Here is a 24,592-nt window from a genome sequence, read left to right as displayed (position 1 = left end):
GTTTCCGCTGAGTTGATACTTTATTCTACTCATAGTGCTGTTTCATTCCCATCAAATCCAAACAATGCAGCACAGAATAGCTGTTGGGCAAAGCACAAATAAATAAATTAGTCATGCTGCCATCCAATGATTGGAAAAGGATGTTGGATTGTTTGAGTTTGTGCACAGGTGACTGAGAGGAAGGCTCTAGGTGTTGTAACTATCTGTAATGGAGCTGCCACGACTCATACAGATTACAGGTTTTTCGACAGGAGACCAGACAGCAGTGCTTCTGGGCAGATAGGCAGGTAGCACCGTTTATGTAACCTCCCTGTCGGAGGCAAGGTGCAAGAAAGACTGACAGACGGGAAAAGTAGAAAACAGAAATAGAGAAAACAGAAACACACGGGGATTCCTACCCTCTTTCTCACTGTAATGAAACTGTGGATGGCAATTTCAGCCCCCAGTGCTTTCACACCTTCAGAAGTGAGCTCATCTCTTGCCTTTATTTGCACCAAGTGGAAAGTGTAAAAACTTGGTTTCCCTTGGTTGTTCTTCTGACTGGTGTCACATCGCTGACACTCAATAGTCTCTATTTAACTAAGTTTCGATCTACAGCAGATTGTTTCAGGTCTACATTAAGTAAACCTACAGATTCCCGAATGGTAGAAACCCTAATGTAGAGTAATTCAGAAGCTAAAAGAGAAACTGAGCTGTAACTTTTAAGGACTCACACAGGGATTTACTGATAAGGTGTATCATCTGAGTCTTGGTATATAGGAGAGGTGACAGATGCCATCTCTTGCCGGAACACTTGTCACAGAACCAGCCTAGACATCATTACTGTGGAGGTGACACTTGCAATTCTAACCCAGGAACGTATTCCAATTTATAAAGCATGACAGGAGGTAAAGTACCAGATTTCAAGACTCCAAATATGACACTTTCTTAAGTTAGTGTGACTCTACTGTAATAGCACAGGAATTATTCCTAACAAAACTACAATAAGAACTTGACTATAAATGAAATATGTTGGCCTCAAGCTGCTATTGTAATTAAACATACTTTACCAGGACATACCCTTCACTTTTCAGTAGAGATTGCGTCTTTCATCAAAATCTCCTCTGTGATTATCCAGTCTTTCACACTTAGTGGCCGGCATTCAGCAAGTGCAACACAAGGCACATTTCAATAATGCTGCGAGAGACAACCGTGGGGATGTCGTGTTCTACTTTTAGATTCTGAGGGCCACTGGGAACCAGCTATGCCAAGTCAACCCCACACCATCTGCAGTAGGAAGTGGTCCTACTGTAATCGCTCCAGAGTCACATTCTGATTAGAAACAGGACAGGTCCCTGACTGAAAAGACTTTCTGGATTTGCTGCTTTTGAAAGAGCGGCGTCTGCTGCCGAGAACATACTAAGAATAGAGCTAATGTGGCAAGAATGAAGCTTGTTAATTAGTGCACTGTTTAAACCAATGTATTGAAAGCTTTCTTGCTGAAAGGCTTCAGGCAGGAAGGTGAGGTAGTATGAAGAACGACAAAAAGCACATATGGATGAAGCTGTGGTGGATGGTTGGGTAAAACCCAGATCGTTTACCCAGGAGACAAGGGTTCAAATCCAGGTTTATTTCTTAACTGTGAACTTATCTCTTTTAATTTTTTTTTCTTACACTGTGGTGCAGTGGTTAGCGCTATCACAGAAAGAAGGTTCTGGGTTTAAACGGCCTGCTGGTGCTTTACTGTGTGGAGTTTGCATGTCCTCCCTGTATCTTTGTGGGTTCTCTCCATGTTCTCTGACTTCCTCCCACAGTTCAAAGACATGCAGGTTAGGTCAATTTCTATATTCTAAATTGCCTGTATGTGTGAATATATGTCAGCCCTGTGATATGCTGGCAACCCTTCAAGGGTGTACCCCGCCTCTAACCCAATGTAAACTGGGATTGGTTCCACCCCCACTGCGACCCTCAAAGAATAAGCAGCATAGATGATGAGGGATGGATTTGCAGTTTGGTTACTGGGTTAGGTTGCTAAAAACCCACAGGCTCTATCGCGCCATTGTTAGAGCAAATACAAATATGCATCCTCAAACCATATTGTGGTCTTTTGCATACTAATTGGGTTGACTTAGCATGTTCTCACCTAGGAATACAGCCACAACCACAGCTCTTTAGGTAGAATGGTGGAGCAGTTGTCCCTCAAGGCCTTTTAGAACTATTGTAGTTATTATGTAATAATGTGCAGTGAATTTAAGAGGTCTTGGTGTTCCACCACTGTGGACATGTTGCACATGTCAGAAAGACAAAGACACCCAGTGAAAATGGTTGTAAGATGAGTAGGTTGAAGGTGTCATTATTCATCTGCTTGTGTGTGGATCTAAAGGAGGCAATATATCTTTGAGGTATGATTAATTTACGTGGTCTTCATCAGGGGACTGAGCGTAGCCTATTTTTCAGCTTGACAACTAAACTGAAGGTTTGCTTCGATGGGGAGAGAACAGCAGTATGCCTGTGCCTAAAATGAATTTAGGTGCACAGGCAGGAGTGTGTGTGCATACACACACTGAGCAGCAGACGGAAAGACAGAGACAAAAACAGAGACACGTTTTATATGAAATGATGCTCTTAGTTTTCCATTTAAATACAGACTTTGTAATTGTATGCATCATTACTGTGGGGAAGATGAGGGAACAGCTTTTGATGAAAATTGCAATGCTGATCAAAAACAAATAAATCCAAACTTTCTCTGCTTCACTGTCTCTCTTGCCTTGCAGCTGTCTCGGGGGAGTAATAACAGGGGCTGATATTTCAGATTAATTCTATGCCTTTTGCATTATTTGCTGAGAGCACAGTCAGATTCGTTTTAATTTTTAAAGGGGACATAGCATGCCCATTTTACCACAAGTTGATATGGTTCCTTGGGGTCTTAATGAAATGTCTGTAACATACTTTGGTCAAAATACCACAATGAAGACCATCATTTACCCCCAAACCCCGACATTCAACGGGTACAACAACAAGCGGAGAAAGCAGAATCGCGGGCTGACCTTATATATACAGTCTATGGGGCTGACCAGCGCGGAGAAATGCACGTCCCGTGTGAACAGCCAGGCGGCTGCGCGCTTGAGAACGGCGCTGCGCTGCCTCGCAGCGGCGCTTCCGTCCGGTGTAAACTCGGCGAATGAGTGGGGGCTCTGTTTGTGCCAGTTTTACAGTAGTGCTGAACACTGTGGAAGTCTTCCACACTGCTGGCTGTGTGGCGCTGACACAAATTCCAGCTCACGCATGGGCGAGCGGTCAATGCGCGAGCAACTGCTGCAGCCTCCCAGTCCCAACGATCCAGACAAATGCCACATGTGAGTGAATCGCGGGCTGACCAGCGGAGAAATGCTCGTCCCGTGTGAACAGCCAGGCGACTGCGCACTTGGGAACGGCGCTGCGCTGCCTCGCAGCCTCCGGTGTAAACCCGCGTAACGAGTGTGGGGGGACGGGGGGGGATGAGGTGGGGGTGGGCCAAGGCCATGTAGGGAGACTTCCAGTACCTTGTTACGACACAAAACCCAGGAAGCTCAATCGAGTCACTCAAGCATGACGTTTCTGACTTAGAGGAACTATAACAAAACGCGCGAGTGTTTTTCCCACAGAGTTTTTGGGTTGGTAGACATGCCAGATACCCACATTAACGTGTAGAAGCACTAACAAAGTGGAATTTGCATGCTATGTCCCCTTTAAACTCGAGGAAGATCATTTGAAATATGTCAAGTGGGTTTAGAACAATAACAGCAAGTTTGAAAAACACTCTAACTCCAAGCTGATAGTTTGCTCTAATTATTAAAGCCATCATTTAAAGGTACAGTGTATAGGACTTAGGGGCAGAATTCATCAGCAGAAATGGTATTTAATATTCATAATCATCTTTTTTGTGGATATTCCATTGTGTTTTTGTTGCTGTTATAACACTTAAACACTGACGATGAAAACAATCTTATTCAATACTTTGACATCCATGTTTGTGTAATTCTTTCAAAATTTTTGTTAACCTGACAGTGCCAGAGAAAACCCATATCTTGGTCCACACTTTGAGCACCATACAGTTTAGATTATTGCCCAAACTACTACCTAAAGCTTTCTCATGGGGCAGATCACAGCTCCCAAAACCCTGCCAGTCATAGTGCCTTGCTCCTCTTTGAGTTCTAGAGTTTTGTGAGTATATGTGTCAGAGGTGCGTTATTACCTACCTACAGCCAGCAGGGGCTGGTAGTGGTTGATGTTTTTGGTGGTGAGTGGTGGGCACATGCGAATGGAAAACGGTGGCAGCGGCAGACCAGACAGCAGGCCGGTCAGCAGGAACTTTAACTGGACCTCCGTCTGGTTGGATGATGGAGGAAGACTCTCACCAGCAATCAAGGTCTGGCCTACAGATAGAACCAAAGCAGTGGCAAGTTTAAGGTGGACATTTTTACCATAGACTTATATTAATGGAATAATTAGAACATATTTTACACAGTAAATAACGAATTTATAGCACTGTTAAAAGAAAATTACAAAACAATCAAATTTGAGGGAGATGAGTGAGGGCCATTCAACCAAGTTCATACAATTTGCAATAAATTAACATTACAACTTACATCACATTATTGATGCTTTAAGTTGGTTTCACTGCCGTTCAATGTATGTGTTGATTTAACCGTGTCCAACAAAATATAAGTGTACAGTGAAATTAGTCAAGCTGATCCAGTTTAGATGATATGTCTGGCAGCTGAATAAGTTGGCATTAAGAAAAAGACAGGATTCAGACAGCTACTCTGATGCAACCATCCGTGGGGACATTTCATTAAAACTTGGCTGCAGTATATTTGACCACACCAGTGCACAATTCACTTGTTTGCAAACTGTGTATTGGAAATAATAAACGTGTATTAGAAAAAGGTTACTCTATTTCACTACTGAAGCGCAATAAACAAAGACATGACAAAAAGCCAATAAAACCAGACACAAAGACACAAACTAATCAACTACAGCTAAAGGACCAACAGCATCAACTATTAAACAGCATCATTATTGCTCCTGCTACAACTCCAGATGAAGCTGCATATACATGAGACCAGCATGGTGCCCTCATTTCATGCAGGTGTTACTCCTCCACATCCCTTGTCATTCATACCCTGATACAGATAAAAGCCAGAATCTAATCTTTTTAGCACAGAGAGAAGTGTGCAGTTATCTCTCATTTCCCTTTTTCTAAATTCTAGATAAATATTTGTAACAGGGCTCATTAGCACTCTTACAAATAAAACTTTCAACTCAGCAGTCTAATCCAAAGCTCTTCTGTTCTGGCTGAAATGTAAACACTCACATTATTTTTGACTGCAGCTGGGAGCCAGCAGATTAGAATCGGTATTTCATGAAGTTGTGGCTTGTTAGCAAGTTTACCATCTTTGATGATCTCAAGAAGGGAGTGCTGAGTTGAGACAATTACGCCAGAGAAGTTTCTCTAGGTGTCATCCAGTTAAGAAAATGGTCTGTTTTTATATAGAGCTTTTCTAGTCTTGATGAATGTCCCAAACGCTCTACAGTACACTTTTTCACCCATTCACGCCTATTCATTCCATTCGTGTTGATATCGTGGCGACATTTCAAACAAATCAACATCAGCTGAGAGAGAGAGAGAGAGAGAGAGAGAGAGAGAGAGAGAGAGAGAGAGTTGATCCGCTCTACCCCTGAACCACAGCCCCTGCAGGCTAACTCTCATTGTGCAGTCATAAAACTTAACATTATTATTGTTATATATTATTATATTCAATGTAAATATAAGCCTCGGATCCTTTCATTTTTTTAACTTTTATTTGAAATACTTGAACCTGTACTCTGTTTTACTGAAGCTTGGATTTTGATGACCGTGCCCGTCACAATTAGGCTGTTAATGACTCCATTTAATGGACAGTCATCCTCTGAGGGTGCAACAACCTTAGTGTGGTTACCGGCACTGGTGGAAAAATCCATTTTGTTTTCAATTCATACACCATAACAGCCTCCTTCACATTGGAACACATTGTCTGTCTAACTGAGCGTCATTACAGCTTGAAGTTATAATTAAATGAGACGAGGACATAATTCCAAACAAGGTAACACATCAATAAAAACCGGAACCAGAGAAACAATAGATTAAAAGGTATAACAAATGAGAATACAAAATGAAGGCAAATGAACACATTTCTTGCATGTGGCAATAACCGGTCTGCCTAATGCTTTTCTTATGGTCAGCCAATCAGCATCACATCATAACACAAGATAGCTTTACATAAAATATTAGCATCCTGCAGGTCAGTGTCATTGCCTCATAACAAGAGATTTAGTCAGCAAATGTCAGACAGAGCTATTGCTTTAGGCAATGGCTGGCTTCAATTTCTCTGTATGTGCATGTAATGCGTGTGTGTGCTTGTGTGTGTGCGTGTGGGTGTGGGTGCGTGCATGTATGTGTGTGTGTGTGTGTGTGTGTGTGTATATATAAGGGGAGAGATGGCAAAATCCTCTTATGCCAGCATAAATACTAGTGCTCCACCTCCCCAAGGCCTTCCACTCTCAAACTTTCGTTGAATACAACTGAATAATATAAAAGAATAAAAATAAAAGAAATCCTGAATTTCATTACTATTGTATACCTACATTCATCTTTTGATAGGCAGGTCTTTTCTAAATCAACAGGGAGGAGACAGAGTGTGTGTAAGGGAATAAGACCAGCATGTGTTAGAGAGAAAATCACAATATAAGCAAAAGGATGAGATGGTAAAGAGATAAAAGTGAAAAGGAGGCACGGCCCAGCACCCATGGGACCCCTCCGAGCCGTTCAGCTTGGGGAATCGTTCTGGCTTGTGCTGTGCAGCAGAGGAGAAACCAGTAGTCATTCATTAAAGCTAAGAGTGAAGGAGAGGCCCACGCAAACAGCTCACAGAGGAACAATAAAAGATACAATAAGGCCTGATGAACACACATTCACACATATACAGTATATTAAGTACACACAATTCCACAGAGTAACAGTGGGCAGTGTCACACATACTGTTGTTCAGGTTCTGGACTTAGGCACATTCAGCTGGAAATAGAAAAAATGGAAACTACATTTAAGTGATTAAGTGTCTCAGTGTTAATTGGAGCAAGTTAATATCAGTATGGAAAAAATTGTGTGGTAAATATAGCCCTGTTAACATATAGTGGTATAAACTTTGTGTTCAACAAACTTCAAAGGTGAAGCACATGAAGCTAAACAAAATCATCATATTTTCTACTTTGTGGAAAATACTTAGTCAATGACCCAAAGACAGTAACATCAGCAGATACGTTGTATTCTCTGGTTGAGGCAAGTGGTCGTCCACCCTGTGGTTCTGCTCAAGGTTTGTTCATCTCAAAAAGAAGTTGTTGTCAAGACACTTGCTCATGGTGGGCATTGTTTGGTCTCTGTAAGTATTAATATGGTCAAGACCTGCTATATGTGAGAAGTGCCCTGAGATTTTTTCTGTTATGATTTGATGCTATATAATTAAAATTGACTTCAGTTAATTTGATGATGCTCTCACTGCAGCCACTTTCAGCTCTTCAGCTCGTTGTGGGCTCTCTATGCCTTTAGCCTGGTCCACACCAAGTGCGACGCAGCTCAATCCGACTGAGATCAGGTGACTCACTCGGCCAGTTGAGGATACTCCACCTATTCACCCTGATAAGCTCTTTGGTTGCTTTGGCCAAATGTTCAACCCCATTGTTCTGCTGAATGATGAAATGTTCTCACAGTATGGAGCATTCAGCTAAATCTGAGCACACAGAAAGCTCCTGTATACCTCTGTATTCCTACTATTGCTTTGGTCAGCTGGGAAATCATCAATAAATACCAAAGTGCCTCCCGTACATGCCCGAGCTATAACAGAACCGTTTGACAGAGGACTTTGTGGCATTGGGTCATGAGCTCCCCTTTCCTCTAGTTGCGGATCAACTGAGGGGAATTTTATTTCAGTAGTCTTCAGCATTTTTTCCCACCACTCTACCAGTGTCTTGTTGTGTGTTTCTGTTTCTGAGGTTTAAAAGGGGTTTGCATCTTGTGGTGAATTCTCTGAGGTCGTGGCCATGAAGTCTTCTCTTGATGTTTGACAACAAGTGCGCCTACATTCCTCCATTGTCATAAATGGGTTTTTTCTTCAACACAAAAATTAATTTCTGCTCATCCAAAACACTTGTGCTCGCTGTTCTACCATTTGTAATTTTATAGTTTTCCTGCTTTTTCCTTCTGCTTGTTTAGAAAATACCCAACTATTGATTTAAATAACCCAACTACATTTGACATGTCTTATTTATTTTTTTAAACCTTGTTACTACATCATCTTATTGAATTGCAGTGGTCACATCTTTAAATCGTCATATTGACAGAGACCTCAACCTCAATTTAAATGGCAACTCTCAGTTTTCAGTCAACTCTGAGCCACGTGTGAGTTGTTTAATGTACGAGCTACAAAAACATAATTGCTTTAGAACCCTTGCACACTTGGCACTGTGTGTTACAGGGGCTCTATCACCATTACAGTTGATTATATATTGAAGTTAATATAGCCAAGTAGAAGTATAGACTCTGCTCTTTAAAGTAATCTAAATTATTATACATCAAGTTAAGGTGCTGAAAGAGAGTATAAAGAATGCATAATGTGCAACTGTCAAAATACTTATAGTCTACACTGTATGCCTCTCTAAATCTTTTGAATTTAGAAAAGCAATCTTTCTAAGGAGAGGAAAAAAGCCCCTGCTTCAACAAGAAGTGATTAGTGTGAAATATGTGTTGTAGACGTCAACATGTCTGGTGTTGATAGTGATGGGTATAGTCGTACCGATCATGCTGTTAAGAGAGAGATCCTGAATCCTTTTTTGGTTTGGACCCAGCGGAGCTCCACAGAACGACACGGGGGAGTAGAGCGGCGACAGACCCGAACTGACAAACAGAGGGAGAGAGAATATTAATTAAAAACATTTTCTCTCAAATGAAAGCAAGGCGCACATGCATTATTGAAGGCAAGTGAATGGATGATAAATGAATGTTGTTTGTGCAAATGATGGACGTGATCTGCTTCTTAATAAATAACTGACCCAAAAGGGACACAGCAGATTTCATAGAGGGTAAGTCGTGTACTGATGCCTTGTATTGATTAGCTGCTGCTCAGTAAAGAACAGATATGATTCCTAGAAAGAACGTTTCCATGACTGTTGATGGCACTTGATACACTGGTGGCTTGACCTAAAATTGAACAGGTACCGCAGAGTGAAGGGTTTCCCCATAAATAACTCATCTTAATTCATCTGTGCATTCTCAGCACACTGTGACAAACACCATGTCACTGAGGGAATTATAATTCACGTCGGCATTTTGAACCTGGATCACAACCTCTTTTTCGGATTTGTTACCTTTCCAATAGGAAGACTGTAGACCAGAATGTTTGAATCAATATCAATTTATCGCAGTGTGAAAGGCAACTGCCATCATCTGAACAGACCAGAAATAGAGAACCTACATGTCTGACACTCATGGAAAATAAATTCTAAAAGACTATAATAAGACGATTCATCACAGAGTGACAAAAAGGAAGAGTGTGCCAACCCTCAATAATTCTCTGAAGAAGATTTGTCTTGTTTGCCCAAATTAGACTGCTCACAGGCAGAACCTCTCTCAACCTCACACAGGAAGCAGGAACTTAAGAGAGAAAGAGAAAACCGTCTCCTTGAGCATCGAGGGAGTGTTCAAAGGAAAGCAGGGCTCATCAATGTTATAAACTCTCTGAACCCCCTTCCTACACCAGTCAGTAAGAAGAGTAAATGTAGGTCAGAGGATTAGGTAGTTTTAAGTCAGTTTAAGTCACTTATAAAGTAGTGACTCTTTTGAACATTAATTGTTCCTGCAATTTCAGCTTCTTCCTGCAAAACTGTAATGTAACATGAGAGAATTGTTTGCATTCCTGTGTGTGTGTGTGTGTGTGTGTGTGTGTGTGTGTGTGTGTGTGTGTGTGTGTGTGTGTGTGTGTGTGTGTGTGTGTGTGTACGTACTTAGGATTGGCTGCAGGCTTGCCAGTGTGAGCTTTGAGCTCCCACAGCATGACTCTGCCGTCGCTGACCATGAGCCCAGCGTTGTTTTCGTTGACAGGGCAGATAACCATGCGATACGGCCGGACTGTCTTGGTGACTCGGATTGCATCGCACTGAGAGCGAAGGTCGTACATGAGCTCCTGGACGCTCTGTTCTGGGTCTGAGGGGAAGAAAGAGAGATGGAGAGAGATCCAGGGAAACATTGAGGAGATAAAAGTGGAAGAAAAGTCGGAAAAGACAAGGTGACAGTGAGAAAAAGAGGAATGGTGGGAGATAAAAAAAAGAATGAGATGAAATCAGAGCAAATAGGTGAGGACATGAATGGAGGGGGGTCAACAAAAGAAAAAAAAGAGAACATTTGCAGGAGGACATTGAGTGAAGGGAAAAGGAAGAGAAAGATGGATGGAAGGATTGAGAAACCAGTGAAGACGAGTATTGTGTGTTAGAAAAAAGGGTTTAATGAAACAAGAGATGAAGAAAGGACGTAAGAAAATAAAGGAGTACATGAGAGTCTCAAAAAAGGACATGGCAGGAAAAAATAAAGATGAGTAGATAGCAGGGAGTGAGAGAGATTCAGCGACACAATGGTCCCATCAGCCTATAGCACTAAGCCAAAGATAAATGAGACAGAAAAAGGGCACATGTCCACTGGAGCATGGAGAAAGGCTACAGGCTCTGGCTGCAGAACAGTTTGGCTGAATAGATGCTGACAGGAGTGACAGTGGTTTCTGAGTGAGTACAGTGCCACTAGCTTGTGTTGTGTTGTGTGTGTGTGTGTGTGTGTGTGTGTGTGTGTGTGTGTGTGTGTGTGTGTGTGTGTGTGTGTGTGTGTGTGTGTGTGTGTGTGTGTGTGTGTGTGTGTGTGTGTGTGTGTGTGTGTGTGTGTGTGTGTGTGTGTGTGTGTGTGTGTGTTTGTCTCTGGGAAGACTTTTCATACCTGCTGCCTCCTCTGTAGTGGTGGTGGAGCGACACACTCGAAGGGTGATACAACCGTTCTCATGGAGACAATAGAGGGCGTCCCGCTGAGCACAAGGAATAACCTAACCACAGGGAGAGTCAGGGGAACAGCTAATGATGTGTGTTTTCACAATCAGGTTTACAAACTGTCTTTTTGAAAGGTCTCATCTTACACCGAGCACAAAGCAGCATCAAACACAAGCCAGTGTTTTCTTTGTAAAGTGTCTTTGCTAGTTTCAGACTGAAGAAGCTGTTATTTTCACGCCCCCCTCCATCATTCATTTAAATGGAAAAAGCACTTCGGACCATATGAGTGTGAGGGCTGTTAGAATGAATCTCAGGAGTCTAAGATATTATTTGAATATTACAAAAATCATTACTATTCAAATGCTATGATTACCGTTCAAATGTGTATTTTTGAGTTGGCTCTGCAGCTCGGACTCGTCCTCCCCAAGACATACCTGGATATAAAAACGTAATGCAGCAAATGACAGCGCAGACTGATCTGCTGCGCTTCTCACGCGTGTGTCGTTAAACAAAATGGTTTTGTTTATACTCATTCCAAGAACAGGAAAGAGACAGGAAAACAGAACACGCACCAGAAAAACAGATGCCCTTCAACTGATGTTTTATGTTTTCATGTCTCTGTGACATATTCTACAAATATAGACAGTGCCCCACTGGTGAAAGGTGTATTGTTGCTGGTATAGCAAACCAAAATTGCATTAAAAAATCTGAATATAATTTGAATATTAAATGTCAGGAATGAAATTCAAACGGAATTATAGAGGATTGACAGTCCTAATGAGTACCCATGGTGTATTGCATATTATGCCCATACAAACCCACGATTAAGAGATATTAAACCATGCACCTAGCCTAACCTTTTTCTTATTACTAGAAATTGATTTATACACGCTCTGAATACACTTGCTCCATGTGTTTCGATTGTTAAAATGGAGACTGATGTGTTGAACACTTTCCCCTTAGCAATATCTGTAGGTATGGTTTTGTTTGATTTCGTCCAAAGTACACAAATGTAAACATAAATCAAATCAAGCTATTACCTGTATGTCAGAGATGAGTGACTGGATTAATTAACTTTTATTTTATACCTGTCTTATATAGATAAGATAAGCACTGGTGCTAATTATAATTTGTATCATCTAAAAAATGTGATTATATAATTAATCCTTTAGTCGATAAAAAATGTCAGAAAAGTGTGAAAAAGGACTGTGTCCTAATTCCCAAGGTTCTCAACTCAATTTACAAATTGTAGAAGCTGAAACATGGGATTCTGCTTGAAAAGTGACTTTTCAATCAATTGTTTAAAATAGATGCCCATTAATCTTCAGAGTAATCGATTGCTTCAGCTCCAGACAGAATAGAAAAACAATATCAGTCATCATGTTGACAACTGAGCACATGTGGTATTCACCTGAATTTACCTGGTATAATGTTTGTAGAGGGCAAACATTTTGAGATGAAAGTTAAGATGTACTAATCGACTTCATTAGACAGGCAGACAGGCAGACAGGCGATGGTGGAGACAGTGAGTTTGCATGGCTGTGATCCTGTTCCCATGTTCAATCTTTAACAGCAGACTTCAAGCTGATCCATACGTTTTAAAAATCAAATATTATTCTCTATAGATCATTTTTCATTTTCTCATCTTTCCTCCATTTGTCATTTTTGTCTTTCTCACTATGTCACCACAGGGCCACATCTTACCCAGATGCTCGACCCTAACATTATTTGTATTTAACTTGTACTTTTTTAAAGTGCAGGTGCACAAATTACTAAACACAATTTTAAACAATGCAATTCAAATAAATAAAACAATTTGGTGCATTAACACAGAGTCGCAACTTAATTTTTGTCACCGGTTACAAGTCTCTCAGTATGTAGTATAAATTAGTGTGTGTGTGTCGATATTCCTCTGTCTTCCCTTGGAGCTTCTACAGTGCAGCCTGGATCTAAGTATTTAAAACCTGTGTCATCAGTCATGCAAATTGGCTGTGTGACAAGCACTTCATAACACTTAGAGGGGGAGTTGGTCGGACAGAGCCCAGGAGGCTGAGTAACACCCCTTTACTCCGGCTCTGTGGCTTTAGGAGTTACTCTGTGACTACAAAGACTTGTTCTCTTCCTTTGTACTATTTAACCGTGGGTATCTTTGTTAAAACAAGATCACTGACAACCCAAGGAAAGTTTGATTTATGGAGTCGGAATATGAAACAGGTTTCACACAAAGAGAAAATGTCGATGGATCACTTTGAGAAACTAGGGAACAGTAAACTGGCCAATACAAGTGCATGCAGGCATGAATGTCAAGGTTAGACATTTAGAAAGGAATATTGGCTTAAATAGAGTTCAACAACCACTCAGTGTAATGACACGCCCTACAGTAGTCTTTCACAGACCCAGAGTGATAGCACAATCAACAGAGTGACATTAAAAGGCCGTTTCTGTTCTGTTACACGCTCTGGACCTGTGACAAATCCTCCGGAGGGAATTGGCACCTAAAAGGTCACCAGTGCAGCTGAATGTGAATACAAGAAGGTGCAGAAGTCAGATAATACAGAGGCTGGTGAGGATTTTTTAGGCTGTAGCTAAGGACTGTGCAGTTACAGTTGTCAGAGCTTGACGATGATCACTGAGAGGGAGGATGGAAAGCAGAGAACTTTGTAATCTAGGGCAGGGGAAATTGACTTCCTGGAAGAATTATCCATTACAAAAAAGATTCTTGCTGAATCCCTTCATTTATCTCACTTTAGACCAACTGAGATGTCAGTGTATTTCTTATGGGTTTGCAATCTCCACCAACTCTTTTACTGATTTCCTTATGTAAACGAAATTTCCCACACACATAAACAGCACCTCACCTGAATGAAGGGCACCCCGGAGCGCTCGATGGACACCACGCCCACCGTCTGGCTGAGCTCCAGGTCCAGGATGAGAATCTCTCTGGGATAAAGCAGCAGCATGTGGTTCCTCTTGGATGGCAGGTAGGACAGCTGAAGGCAATCGTTCAACGTCACCGCCTCCGCACTACAGTGACACACAGGAGAGTAGGGACAGGGATGCACACAGAGTAAGAAAGGGAAATTGATTTAAGTGTCAGGTTGTGTTCTTATCCGAAAAACATCTGGCATGTAAAACAGAAAGGGAAAGCCAAATATTTAACAATAATGTATCTTTTCATAAATAAAAGAGATAAACAAATGAGATGACTATATCTTCAATACGTTAAAAATTTCTTAGGATTTGGCATTTTCTACTTTTGTCCCCTGTCTTGGTTTTGCATAATGACAATTTACTGAAATATGATACGTTTAAAAAAGGCAAAACATAAATTGCAAAGACTAGTAAGGACATTTATATCATTCTGACTCATAACCTAAAATATAATGAATAAAACTCTGTTGGAACAACACATGAATATGAAATGTGCAATTATGTATATCAGCATGAAGATGGATTAGAAAATCAATTTTAGGAAAACTTTTTTTTAATTTCTAAGATCAACTCCATCTTTACTCATGTCTTTCCATACAGAAAACTGAATGAATTAGTTATTACTGTTGGTAGTTTGGAGTCTGATGAATTAAGAGGCCCATTGGCAGCATAAAATCATTTGGAGTTAAAAAAAAAAAAGAAGTGAAACTAAGTCTGTTTGCTGTAATTTCCTCGATGTGTGTTTAAATTAATTACAAATACTACTATCTGAAGCAGCAGCCCGTTTTGATCTCTCAGTATAACAACAAAGGCGTCAGAGACACTTTGCAGTCCAGTCAAGAAGGAATGTATGAGGGTCCAAGGCCATGACTCATTGCTACAGAGTCATTCCTCTAGGTCACAGTAAGATCAAATAAAGGAGAAAACAAACTTTATCACACAATGGAGATCATTATCGTGTTAGGGAAAGAGTAACAGATAAAATGGACTGAATACAGGAACCTTTAGCAGTTGCCGAGCTAAATCACACAGTTCCCAGCCCACTGAAGTCAGGCGAGGCAGAGATGGAGGCTCAGACGACTGAGCCACCACAGGCGAAACATCAAGAAAGCAACAGATCTTCACAGAGAAAGAAGAAAATACTGAGGAAAAAACTAAACAAATCCTATTACCCCAAACACTTTCAAAAATATTCAGCTGTCCAATTTCCCAAACAGCACACACTTCCCATCTCTCTCCCTCTCTTCGCTGTGAATAAAGCATGAAGGCTACGGCCGTCAATGGATCATACATAGTTAATCATTGCTACATGTAATGCATACAAACACACGAAAACACACACCAGATGGTTCTGACAGCACAGGACTACCTCAAAGGACAGGAGTTTAAAAAGAACCATCCCGCTTCGGTTGTTTGATCATGTTAAATAAATAAGGGGAAATGACATCAACATCTGATACAATGTTTATACATTATGTAGATACTTCAGCTTCTGATGTCTGGACAATGCACAATAAACTTACTTGATTGTGGCGCGCAAATCATAACTTTGGTGTGGATGTGCACATGGCCTTCAGATGTAATAGGGGTGTAACGATTCTTAAGCTGACATCACGATACAAACGATCTGATATAATGATTAAGTTCGACGTAAAAAAGCAATAACAATAGGTGCTGCCTATAACTTTACTCCTGAGACACAAATTTTTAATTTCCCAATCAACACATGTAAATCAAGGAATCATTATTCAGTTTAAAGTTAGGGCAAGCTGTTTATTTTCTCAATGTCTTATAACTGCAAGTGTCACGTGACTGTTTTGGTCAGATCATGTCGGCGGGATCATGTCTGCCAGAAAAACAATCTTACATCACTTCCAACAAAAGCAGCGTTTGCTACCCCCAGACTTCCTGTAGTAATGAAAACCTCATGTGCTGTTACCACGGTAACCACAGGTGTTGGCGATCTATGGGATAACAACTTTTACGTCGGAGACAATAATTAATTTATTCATTCATTCATTCATCTTCTAATGTTTTACTGACTATAACATTTCCAACCGATTACATTTTCATACATTTAGCTTGTCTGCGTTTGCCTGTGTGCATGTGTGAGTGTGTGTTTATTTGTGTGTGTGGGTTTGTGTTTGGGGTAGAGAGAAGAAAAAAGTTGAGTTAGATTAGTTGATACCCAATTATATACAAACAGTATCTACACAAACTGCTGATGTAATACTCTGGATACAGTAAGTGTGGTGTTGTATCCGTGTTTACAAACAGGCATGTTGGATTGTGTGAGTGTAAAAAAAAAAACATTCTCTGTCATCTTGATAAAGGGACCAGATCCGTGCTAGCTAACAGCCAGATTAATGGCTGCCTGATTAGACTCTAATGTGCATGATCAAGTACTGTATTCAACGAGCTTCTGATAACAGTCTTGGAGAGCAGATACATCAACCCGAGGCAGACAGAGCACGAGGAGAGATACTGTAACACGGAACATGATAAACACCCAAACCCGACACAGAGACAAAGCAGCCCGGAGGAATACAGCATTTTCAGCAAGAACAATTACCACCGTGTGAAAGGTGAAGGAAGGGGTGTGTCACGTACTAATACTAGAAGACACAAGGACTGAAATGGACATGACAAGAGAGACATGAGAGGAAATAAAGACAAGTTAAGATTAATGGAGTGTTTGTTATTAGAGCTCGCTGGGTGGGTGGACAGATAGGCCGGAGTGCTGCTGCTATAAATAAGCCTGTTTGACAGTCACAACCACTCAGGCAGAAAGCTGCCAGCACATCAAACAAGGCTTCGGTCCTTGATCCATCAGACTCATACAGTATAAAAAGTTTCTGGTTTAAGTTATAAAATCTTTGATAAGCTACATCTTTGTGTGTTTCTTTGTTATAAAACAATGTAGTAGCAGGTGGCAGGTCATTAATCTTTCCCTTCAATCCCTGACACTTTGCTTCATTTATCACTTACTTAAACATTACCAATATGACAGTTTTAAACTGCCTGAATTTAATGTAACATGTTGTGCACAACAATCGACGTTGAGTTGAACAAACAAACAAGCTCTTCTATGCAACTCAATCAGAAAATGAAAAAAAAAAGAGACCCAGAATCCATCATATGCTCACACAACGGAGCCTGTTATTTCTGCCAGAGAGAAATCTCCCGGGTGTGATAAACGCTTAAGTGTCATGTCATTTCACAAACAGACTCGCTGTCACGATTCACTGTCAGCATGTCACCTCACATGATGAAGACGAGGTGGGGGAGCATCACAAGTTGAGAGCTTATTCAAGAAATGCCACATTGTTAAGTTAATCTGCTCCCTGATGTCGCATCTTTCAGTTTGTATAATACCCTCGTATCTATTTGAGAGAAACTTTGATTGATAAAATAAGACACATGCAAGTGCCTAAAAAGGTTTTCCAGCCGTGAAGGATATGATATAATTTATGCTTAAAAGGTGCAGATTCACCACAGGTGAAGGGCACTACATTTCATAGCTGAAGTTGCCCTGAGCCTTGTCTGATGAATAAAACTCCTGTGTTGACCCTGAGCGATGCCCTTCAATCCTGGTTGCTCAAGTAGAACTGTGAGGGACTTCACTTAAAATGCAGACCAGGCTGTGTGAGACTGTTCTGAAACTGATATGATGTAAGACAGATCCTTAAAATGGTTTGAGAAATAAATTGCATACAAGGCTCATATCCAACATACTGACACCTAGATTACCTAGACACCACTATTATGGATATTTAGCTAAATGAAAATACTCCTCCGCTTTTGAGACTCTAGTCAACATGCAAACTGAAAATTAACGCTACTGTTATCCTCAAATTTACTAACATCTTTTATCCTTAGGGTTATGTTGGCCCCCAGCAATTAACAACCTCCAGAAAATTATTATAATCAAAATTGTGACCCAAATGTATGTTTCCGGTAATTAATGTTTCTTTGTTGACTACTTAAATAGCCCTTCATAGAAAACACCCCCAATCACCCCATAATACATCCAGAATACAGATTATTCGACTATTGAAAAATATGCAAAACTTGACCGATTGCTAAAATTGGAAATATAGATCTTTTAGTATTTGTTTTTAGGGTTTATGTTATTTCTAAGTAATTCTTTCTGTTATTTATACCATTTGGAGAGAAAAACTTTTTCTATTATCAGGGAAAGTAACCAAGTCAGTAAATATTATGTTCGTGGTCAATTTGGCCCTTCCAGTATTATTCCATATAGTATATTCCAACAGCTTGTTGGTGATACGTCTTTTGATTTGTACACTACTGCCAAAATGAGCAACCAAGTTTTTACAACTGTACCCATACACGTGCCTTCCCCTTGTTATCTCAAATATATCCCTCTTAAATGTTATGAAGAGAACAAATGCTGATTTTGTCCTGGACATGGCTGACAGCGTATCTACTGGGGCCTGGAACCGTTTCGATTACATTAGCACCACAAATTCTACCCTGTGATTCAAGTAGGGAATGGGACCTTGATAACTTAACATTTTTGGAAGGAAACGTGTCTGTTGGTGGTTGAGAGACAACAGGAGGATCAGCACTGAGGTTATTCTCATCAGAGGAGGATGCCTCGTAATCAGGGTCCTCCTCAACATTCTGAGACATGTTCTCCTCTATTTCATTTTCACTGTCAAATAGCTGTGACAAAAGCTCACTGGCAGAAAAGCTTTTCTCGGATTTTATTTTAAATTGAGATCATGCATGAACACAAAGCACAGAGCACCAAGAGAAATGGTTTAGAAAGCTGCTGTGCATGGCATGCTTGTTTGAGCATTTGTAGTCGTTTGTGTTCTCGCCTACACAGAGAGATTTTGTAAAGCGAAGATTGTGTGGACAGATATTTTTCTTTTTAAGTGTGAGGGGAAAATATCCTCAGTAGTGTAAACAAGGCCTCGTTCTTAGAGGAAACTTTTTAGATCTCCACACAGCATACTAATTATAAAAGATATGATGCTGTGAATATTAAAAAACTTCTGGTGCAACAGGCTTATACAACTGCACGTGTGTGACTGTAAACCAAACTATAAACAATATAAACATTCTAATACAGTCAGGGAAGTTAAGTCTAATTTAGTCGCTCTTACGTGGGTTTTTCATTGGTGATGAGCACTTTGACCTTGTTGAGAGCCTTCTTGGCACCAGTAGGGGCCGGGAGAGCGGGGGCCGGAGCAGGTTTGGTGTGGGCGGGGCTTGCATGCGGACTGGCGATGTACACCTTTTTGCCAGCACTGCCTGGGGGCTTGGAGTGGGTAAAGTCTGTGATAAAGACTATTCCCTCGCTGGTCAGTACTGCAAATGGAAGAGTAGAAAAACATGATAAAGATTACAACTGGACACGTTGTCTGTTTGTATGTGTCACTGAAGAAAATATTTGTGTTGATTTATACTAAGTATGGAAAATGAGATATCATAAATTGTTCAACATGCATCTCTCTAGATGTAGAACTATGAGTCTGATAAGAGGTACTCATGCAGTGTATCGGATTTCTACTAACACTGAGCTTGATGATTTGTAAATCACAGAGACAAGAAAGAGAATGAAACTGATTCAATTAAGGCAGAGTCATATTTTGTGGTTCACCTACATGCCATGTTGGATGGATCGAAGGGGTCAAAAGAAAAGGAGAGGATGTTTTCAGCATAGCTCTTCTTCCACAGCTTTGTGCCTGTGTCTCCATTCCACAGGACGATGTAGTTGGGAGGGTGGACGGCTAACAGCAGATCACGAGATGCATCCTGATTCCACAACCACTCCAAGTCTGACAGAGAAAGAGAGGAAGTCAGAGACGAGAAACCTTGTTATGAAGGAGATGGAGACATATTGTGCAGTGCAGCAGGAGGAGAGACGGGGAGTGACAGTAAGAGCATCTTAATGAAAACAAATAGCCAACAACAAAGCAGCAGCTCAAAGGTTCCCCTTGGCAGAGCTGGCAAAGAAAAGTCTCAATCCTGTGCCGAGCTAAGGGACAAAAACAGTTAATTCAAGCCTGCGTGATGGGGAATTACCTTGGATAGGTTTGGAGTGCTCCTGGATCTCACAATGGGCAGTGCCGCTGACCACGTCCCAAACTATGATCTTCCCTGAGGCATCTCCAGAGGCCAGCCGCAGACAGTAGGGTGAGCTCAGGTTGTGGTAATAGTTTTCTCTGGACCATTTCACCTAAAAAACACAAAACACATGCTATTTTAAGTTACTGGTATCAAATATCCGTGTGTGTGTTGATTTGGTGTTCATTTGAGGTGAGGGTCACAGCATATTTTTGAAATGGAAGATGATGACTTTGAATAATAAAACAACAGCCTTCTAGTTAACTGTAGATCTTTCAGGAGGATGTTTTTTTGTAAAACTGAATTTACACATTTTCACTAATAACTGAAAAATGTGGGCTCAGGATAGAAAGATTCAGGAAACTAGAGACATAAGATACAGATCCAAATACACACAAAACTAAAGTGAAACCAATGCAAGTTCTACAATAAATCAACTCCGGAGCCAGCTTTAGTAGTATAATTGATTATGTCCATGTTTTTCTTCATGAATACACATGCCCTTTACTGTAGCTACTATTTCTTTTTTTCCCAGCAAGCGTTCTTGTGTCGGGCCTGGTGGTGAGGAATGGCCCACTGCTGCTGCTGCGGTGGAGCTTTACAAGATTAAAGTGTGCTTCCGAGTGAGGAATGAGAGTCTTGGATTGAGCCCCGGGACTGATAATCACTGTCGAATTTATTGCCCATTATCTACCCTAACACACAAGCATGTGTGTACACACACGTACACAAACAATAAGGTTCTCCATCAACGCAGCAACCTTTATCAGTGTTCCTGGTGTGGGCTTCTCAGTGAAGTAGAGCTGTATTTGTCTGCCGGAGACTCAGCCGACTTATCTCAAGGTCACACAATGGTGCCAATTAACACTGAGTTGTACATTATTACTTAATCAGCAAGTTTGTATTCCACCTGGAAAACCAAACACAACAAGAAGCTCACATGTATGTAAAAGACAAAGAGCATAAGACGACCGATTATATTTGAGTTTACAAACCACACTCCACATCCACATATACTGACTTGAAGTAAATAGGAAACTATAAGTGAAAGAAATTCTTTCTTCCTCCTGTGTGTTCTTTTCAAAATATTCAGGTCAACATTTTACATTCATTTTTAAACTACACTTTTCAAACTACAAGTTGTCATATCCTCTCTGTGCCCTTGATTTTTTTTTTTTTAGTCCAACTACTAAACTTCCTGAAATTGTAATTTGTAGCCAATTAAGCACGGCTACGATTTTTGTATATCAATTGATTGGTTAATTGAAAAAAAGTCCTTGATATTTGTTTTATAAATAAAAGTTGAAATGTCCTTTAATAAACAAAATGCCAAACATTAGCTGAAATCTGATTCTCAAATTGGATGATTTGCTGCTTTTATTTTCTTGTTTCTTTGAGTGTAAATTCAATTACTTCAGGGTTTTGATAGTAGGACTTCACTTTGGGGTTTTAGGAGCTTAAGATGGGCATTTTCTTCATATGTTCAATACTTTTAGACAAAATCATTGATAAATTAAATGAGATAATAACTGACAGAGTGATCAAATAAAAACAATAGTAGTTGCAGTCCAGCATAGAACTAAACAGTCACACAAATGAAAACTCACCTTGACCACGTTGGCTTTGTGCCTTTCTAGAACCTGAATGGTCTGGGATGTCTTTGGGTCGATGATGAGGATACTGGAGTGACATCCCTGAGCTATCAGCCCCTGCCAACCCCTACAGTGCAGGAGAGTCACAGGGAAGGAGACAGGAGGAGTGAATCAGACCAAACCAGAAGGCTTCCTCCGAGGCTGATGGCCACTTCATCACCATAGCACATATACATGTATGGCATCAGATACATATACTATGTACAGTGACCTTTTCTGTAAACCAGTAACATCAAACACAGGCAAAATATCCTTTCTATGATATAGTTGAAGGGTCTGTAAAATTACTTTGATTCACAAAATCCAGATATTATTCAGATGTGCACAACAGATTACCTGTTTATAGAGTTTTTTTCAGAAAGACATCTGCACTATTTCTTGAGTAATTCACGAAAAAGTGGAAAAACGCCATACTTTGCAATGTTAACTAAAAGTAAAAAGAAAATCCTGAATCAGCATGCCTGTTCAGGATTTGCACCAAAACTGAATGGCCGTACCGAATCCTTCCATCATGTTTTAGTGATAATCCATCCTGTAGTATTTGAGTAATCTTGCTCAAAAACAAACCAAGCAACCATCATACTGACAGACAGGGATGACAACTCAGTGATGAGGGATGCAGGAGGAAGGTTAAAGTTCTTCCTACCACATGCAAGACCATACATAGCAAATTTCAAAATGCTACATATGGTTTATTAGACAATATCAAACAATGCTCCCATTTGACCTGATGAAGATGGTGCAAGTACTTAACAGCTGTCTCTGAATAACAGTTTCCTTCTCTTGAGTTCATGTCTATATTGATTTTAATCTTTCAGTGTCCATACAATATCGTGTGTGGCTGGACAACATCCACACCCCCAAAAAAAAGTCAAATCCACATGAAATCCTGCAACTGAGCTATTTAATAAATATAATCATGTTCACACAGACCTTCAAATAATGAGTCCTGGTGCAGCAGGCGGACACAAATGCTGATCTAGTGTGTGACCGTAAACTAACATGTGGGAATAATAGCAGAAATATTTTTGGAGAGGTGGCAGGTGAAGACAACACCATCCATACCATAGTATGTGCCTTTTTATACTTCCTTACACATTGTCAAAGATAATTCATGCAACGTGAGAGGTCTCTGTTACCACTTCTGCAATGTGAGCATAATATCTCTGCTTCATGCATGAGGAAATGAGCTGTTTAAGCTTAGTTTAACCTAAACTTAAATGAAGTCACGCAGCAGTCACAGAATACAAGGGAATTACTTTAACAAGATGAGGCTCGAGGAATTCATCAGGCCCAGCGAAATGTCACATCACATCACATGACACTAGATTTCCTGCATGTTTCTGTTTTCTTTGAATAAAAAATCTCCATTAGCGGGCTCGGCCAACACTGTCATCTGTATGAGCAGCGACACGAGGAACCAACAGAGCGAAAAGCACAGAAACTGAAAGAGTTCCTCAACAACATATGTCATTCTGCACATCTTTACTGAATTATGTAGCTACATGATGCTAACGGCTGAGCTGCAGTACTCACCAATCCACCGCGGTTTTATTCTGCAAATTGAGAGTGCCAGTCAACGTCCGAGCCGCGAGTTTGATGTTGACAGTGTAAGGAATCATTGTTGTCTGTAAGTATTTATGCTACATTAACGTTTGTTGAGCAAAAGCTGCTCAAATGAATTAGCTTCAGCGGTTCGGCTCTTGTTGTGAATTCAAACAGGAAGTGAAACGGTGTCTCTAAACGGAACGTCGTGCGGGAACAAATCCCAGCGTAACAAGGTTCCACAGCTGACAGTCACATTTCTCTGCACGTTTGTTCTCTAAAATGATCGTTTCTCTTAAAAAGACAAAAATGTTCTTTGACAAGACGAGAAAATACGTTTAAGAACCAATAATTAAAATACAATTTCCAGCTGAAAATGGATGGTAATTTCACACTGTAATTTTTCTTAGCAAAAATCACAAAATATACTAAACAATTTGTTTTTTATTCACTTTTTTGTTTCATTATATGGTGGCATCATATTTTCGATTAGCTTGTTTTAAAATATAAAAAATTCCCTGTACAATAAAAAACGGACAAATAAACAATTATATTTTATCATATTGCACAAAATAATAAAAGATGAAAATGGAAAATTTGAGCAGAAAAGTAATAATTTAGTTTTAAGTCATTTTAAGTGTTTAAGATGACAGTGAGGTACATTTCAGAAGCTCTATAAAAAAAAATATCAACACAAATCAAAAAAATAAATACAAAAAATAATTGTAAGTAAGAACAACTCTTACTTTGCCGTATACAATTGTATCACAGCTTATTGAATCTTTCATAAAATCCAGTGATAAACACTTGTCCCATCAACTTAGTTTTCATCCCAATTTGCTGTATAATTGCTGTCAGTCACAGACAAGTCCACGCACCCTGGGATGCAGAAGAGCAGATGCTACAAACAGCAATGTCCCACAGTTTTATTGTCATCTGACTGGCTTGGAAACATCTCACAAAGTAGAGCAGGGGGTTGGCTTTTGGCCACCGCAGCTGTGCAACATAAAAATACAGTCATATATCTGTTGGCAACACAGAATCTCAAACGCTTTCAGCTTTTTATTTGACAGTAGTCCTGACACAAGCTGCAGAACACACAGACATTACACTGGGGAAAGAACTGTGTCCACATCAGGCACTTAACCTTACAAACTCTCTTAACTTCTCTCACCATCTGCAAAGCCATATGACACATTCATCCTGTCCAAAGTTCTGTATACTTTTTTTCTTAATACGACATCCTCAGTTCAAGAATAACAGGAGAGGTTAATGCAATTAAACTGAAA

General features: G+C 40.2%; 1 protein-coding gene across 1 annotated transcript in view; it reads right to left on the bottom strand.

Moving 5' to 3' along the window:
• The window catches only part of wdr11 (WD repeat domain 11), a 55,442-nt gene extending 31,930 nt beyond the window's left edge, over positions 1 to 23,512 (bottom strand). Inside the window, exons 1-10 of the mRNA XM_035172712.2 lie at positions 23,295 to 23,512; positions 21,714 to 21,825; positions 20,065 to 20,218; positions 19,644 to 19,817; positions 19,143 to 19,347; positions 13,935 to 14,100; positions 11,030 to 11,132; positions 10,054 to 10,252; positions 8,847 to 8,947; positions 4,218 to 4,394 (exon numbers count right to left, since the gene is read on the bottom strand). Of these exons, the coding sequence (XP_035028603.1) occupies positions 4,218 to 4,394; positions 8,847 to 8,947; positions 10,054 to 10,252; positions 11,030 to 11,132; positions 13,935 to 14,100; positions 19,143 to 19,347; positions 19,644 to 19,817; positions 20,065 to 20,218; positions 21,714 to 21,825; positions 23,295 to 23,380 (1,477 nt within the window). The 5' untranslated portion in view covers positions 23,381 to 23,512. The remainder of the gene's footprint in view (positions 1 to 4,217; positions 4,395 to 8,846; positions 8,948 to 10,053; positions 10,253 to 11,029; positions 11,133 to 13,934; positions 14,101 to 19,142; positions 19,348 to 19,643; positions 19,818 to 20,064; positions 20,219 to 21,713; positions 21,826 to 23,294) is intronic.
• Between the last annotated feature and the right edge of the window lie 1,080 nt (positions 23,513 to 24,592).

This window comes from Hippoglossus stenolepis, chromosome 12 (genome assembly GCF_022539355.2).
Source record: "Hippoglossus stenolepis isolate QCI-W04-F060 chromosome 12, HSTE1.2, whole genome shotgun sequence".
Taxonomy (NCBI): Eukaryota; Metazoa; Chordata; class Actinopteri; order Pleuronectiformes; family Pleuronectidae; genus Hippoglossus; species Hippoglossus stenolepis.
The sequence above is the reverse complement of the archived record's forward strand: the minus strand, read 5'-3'. Positions and strand labels throughout refer to the sequence as shown.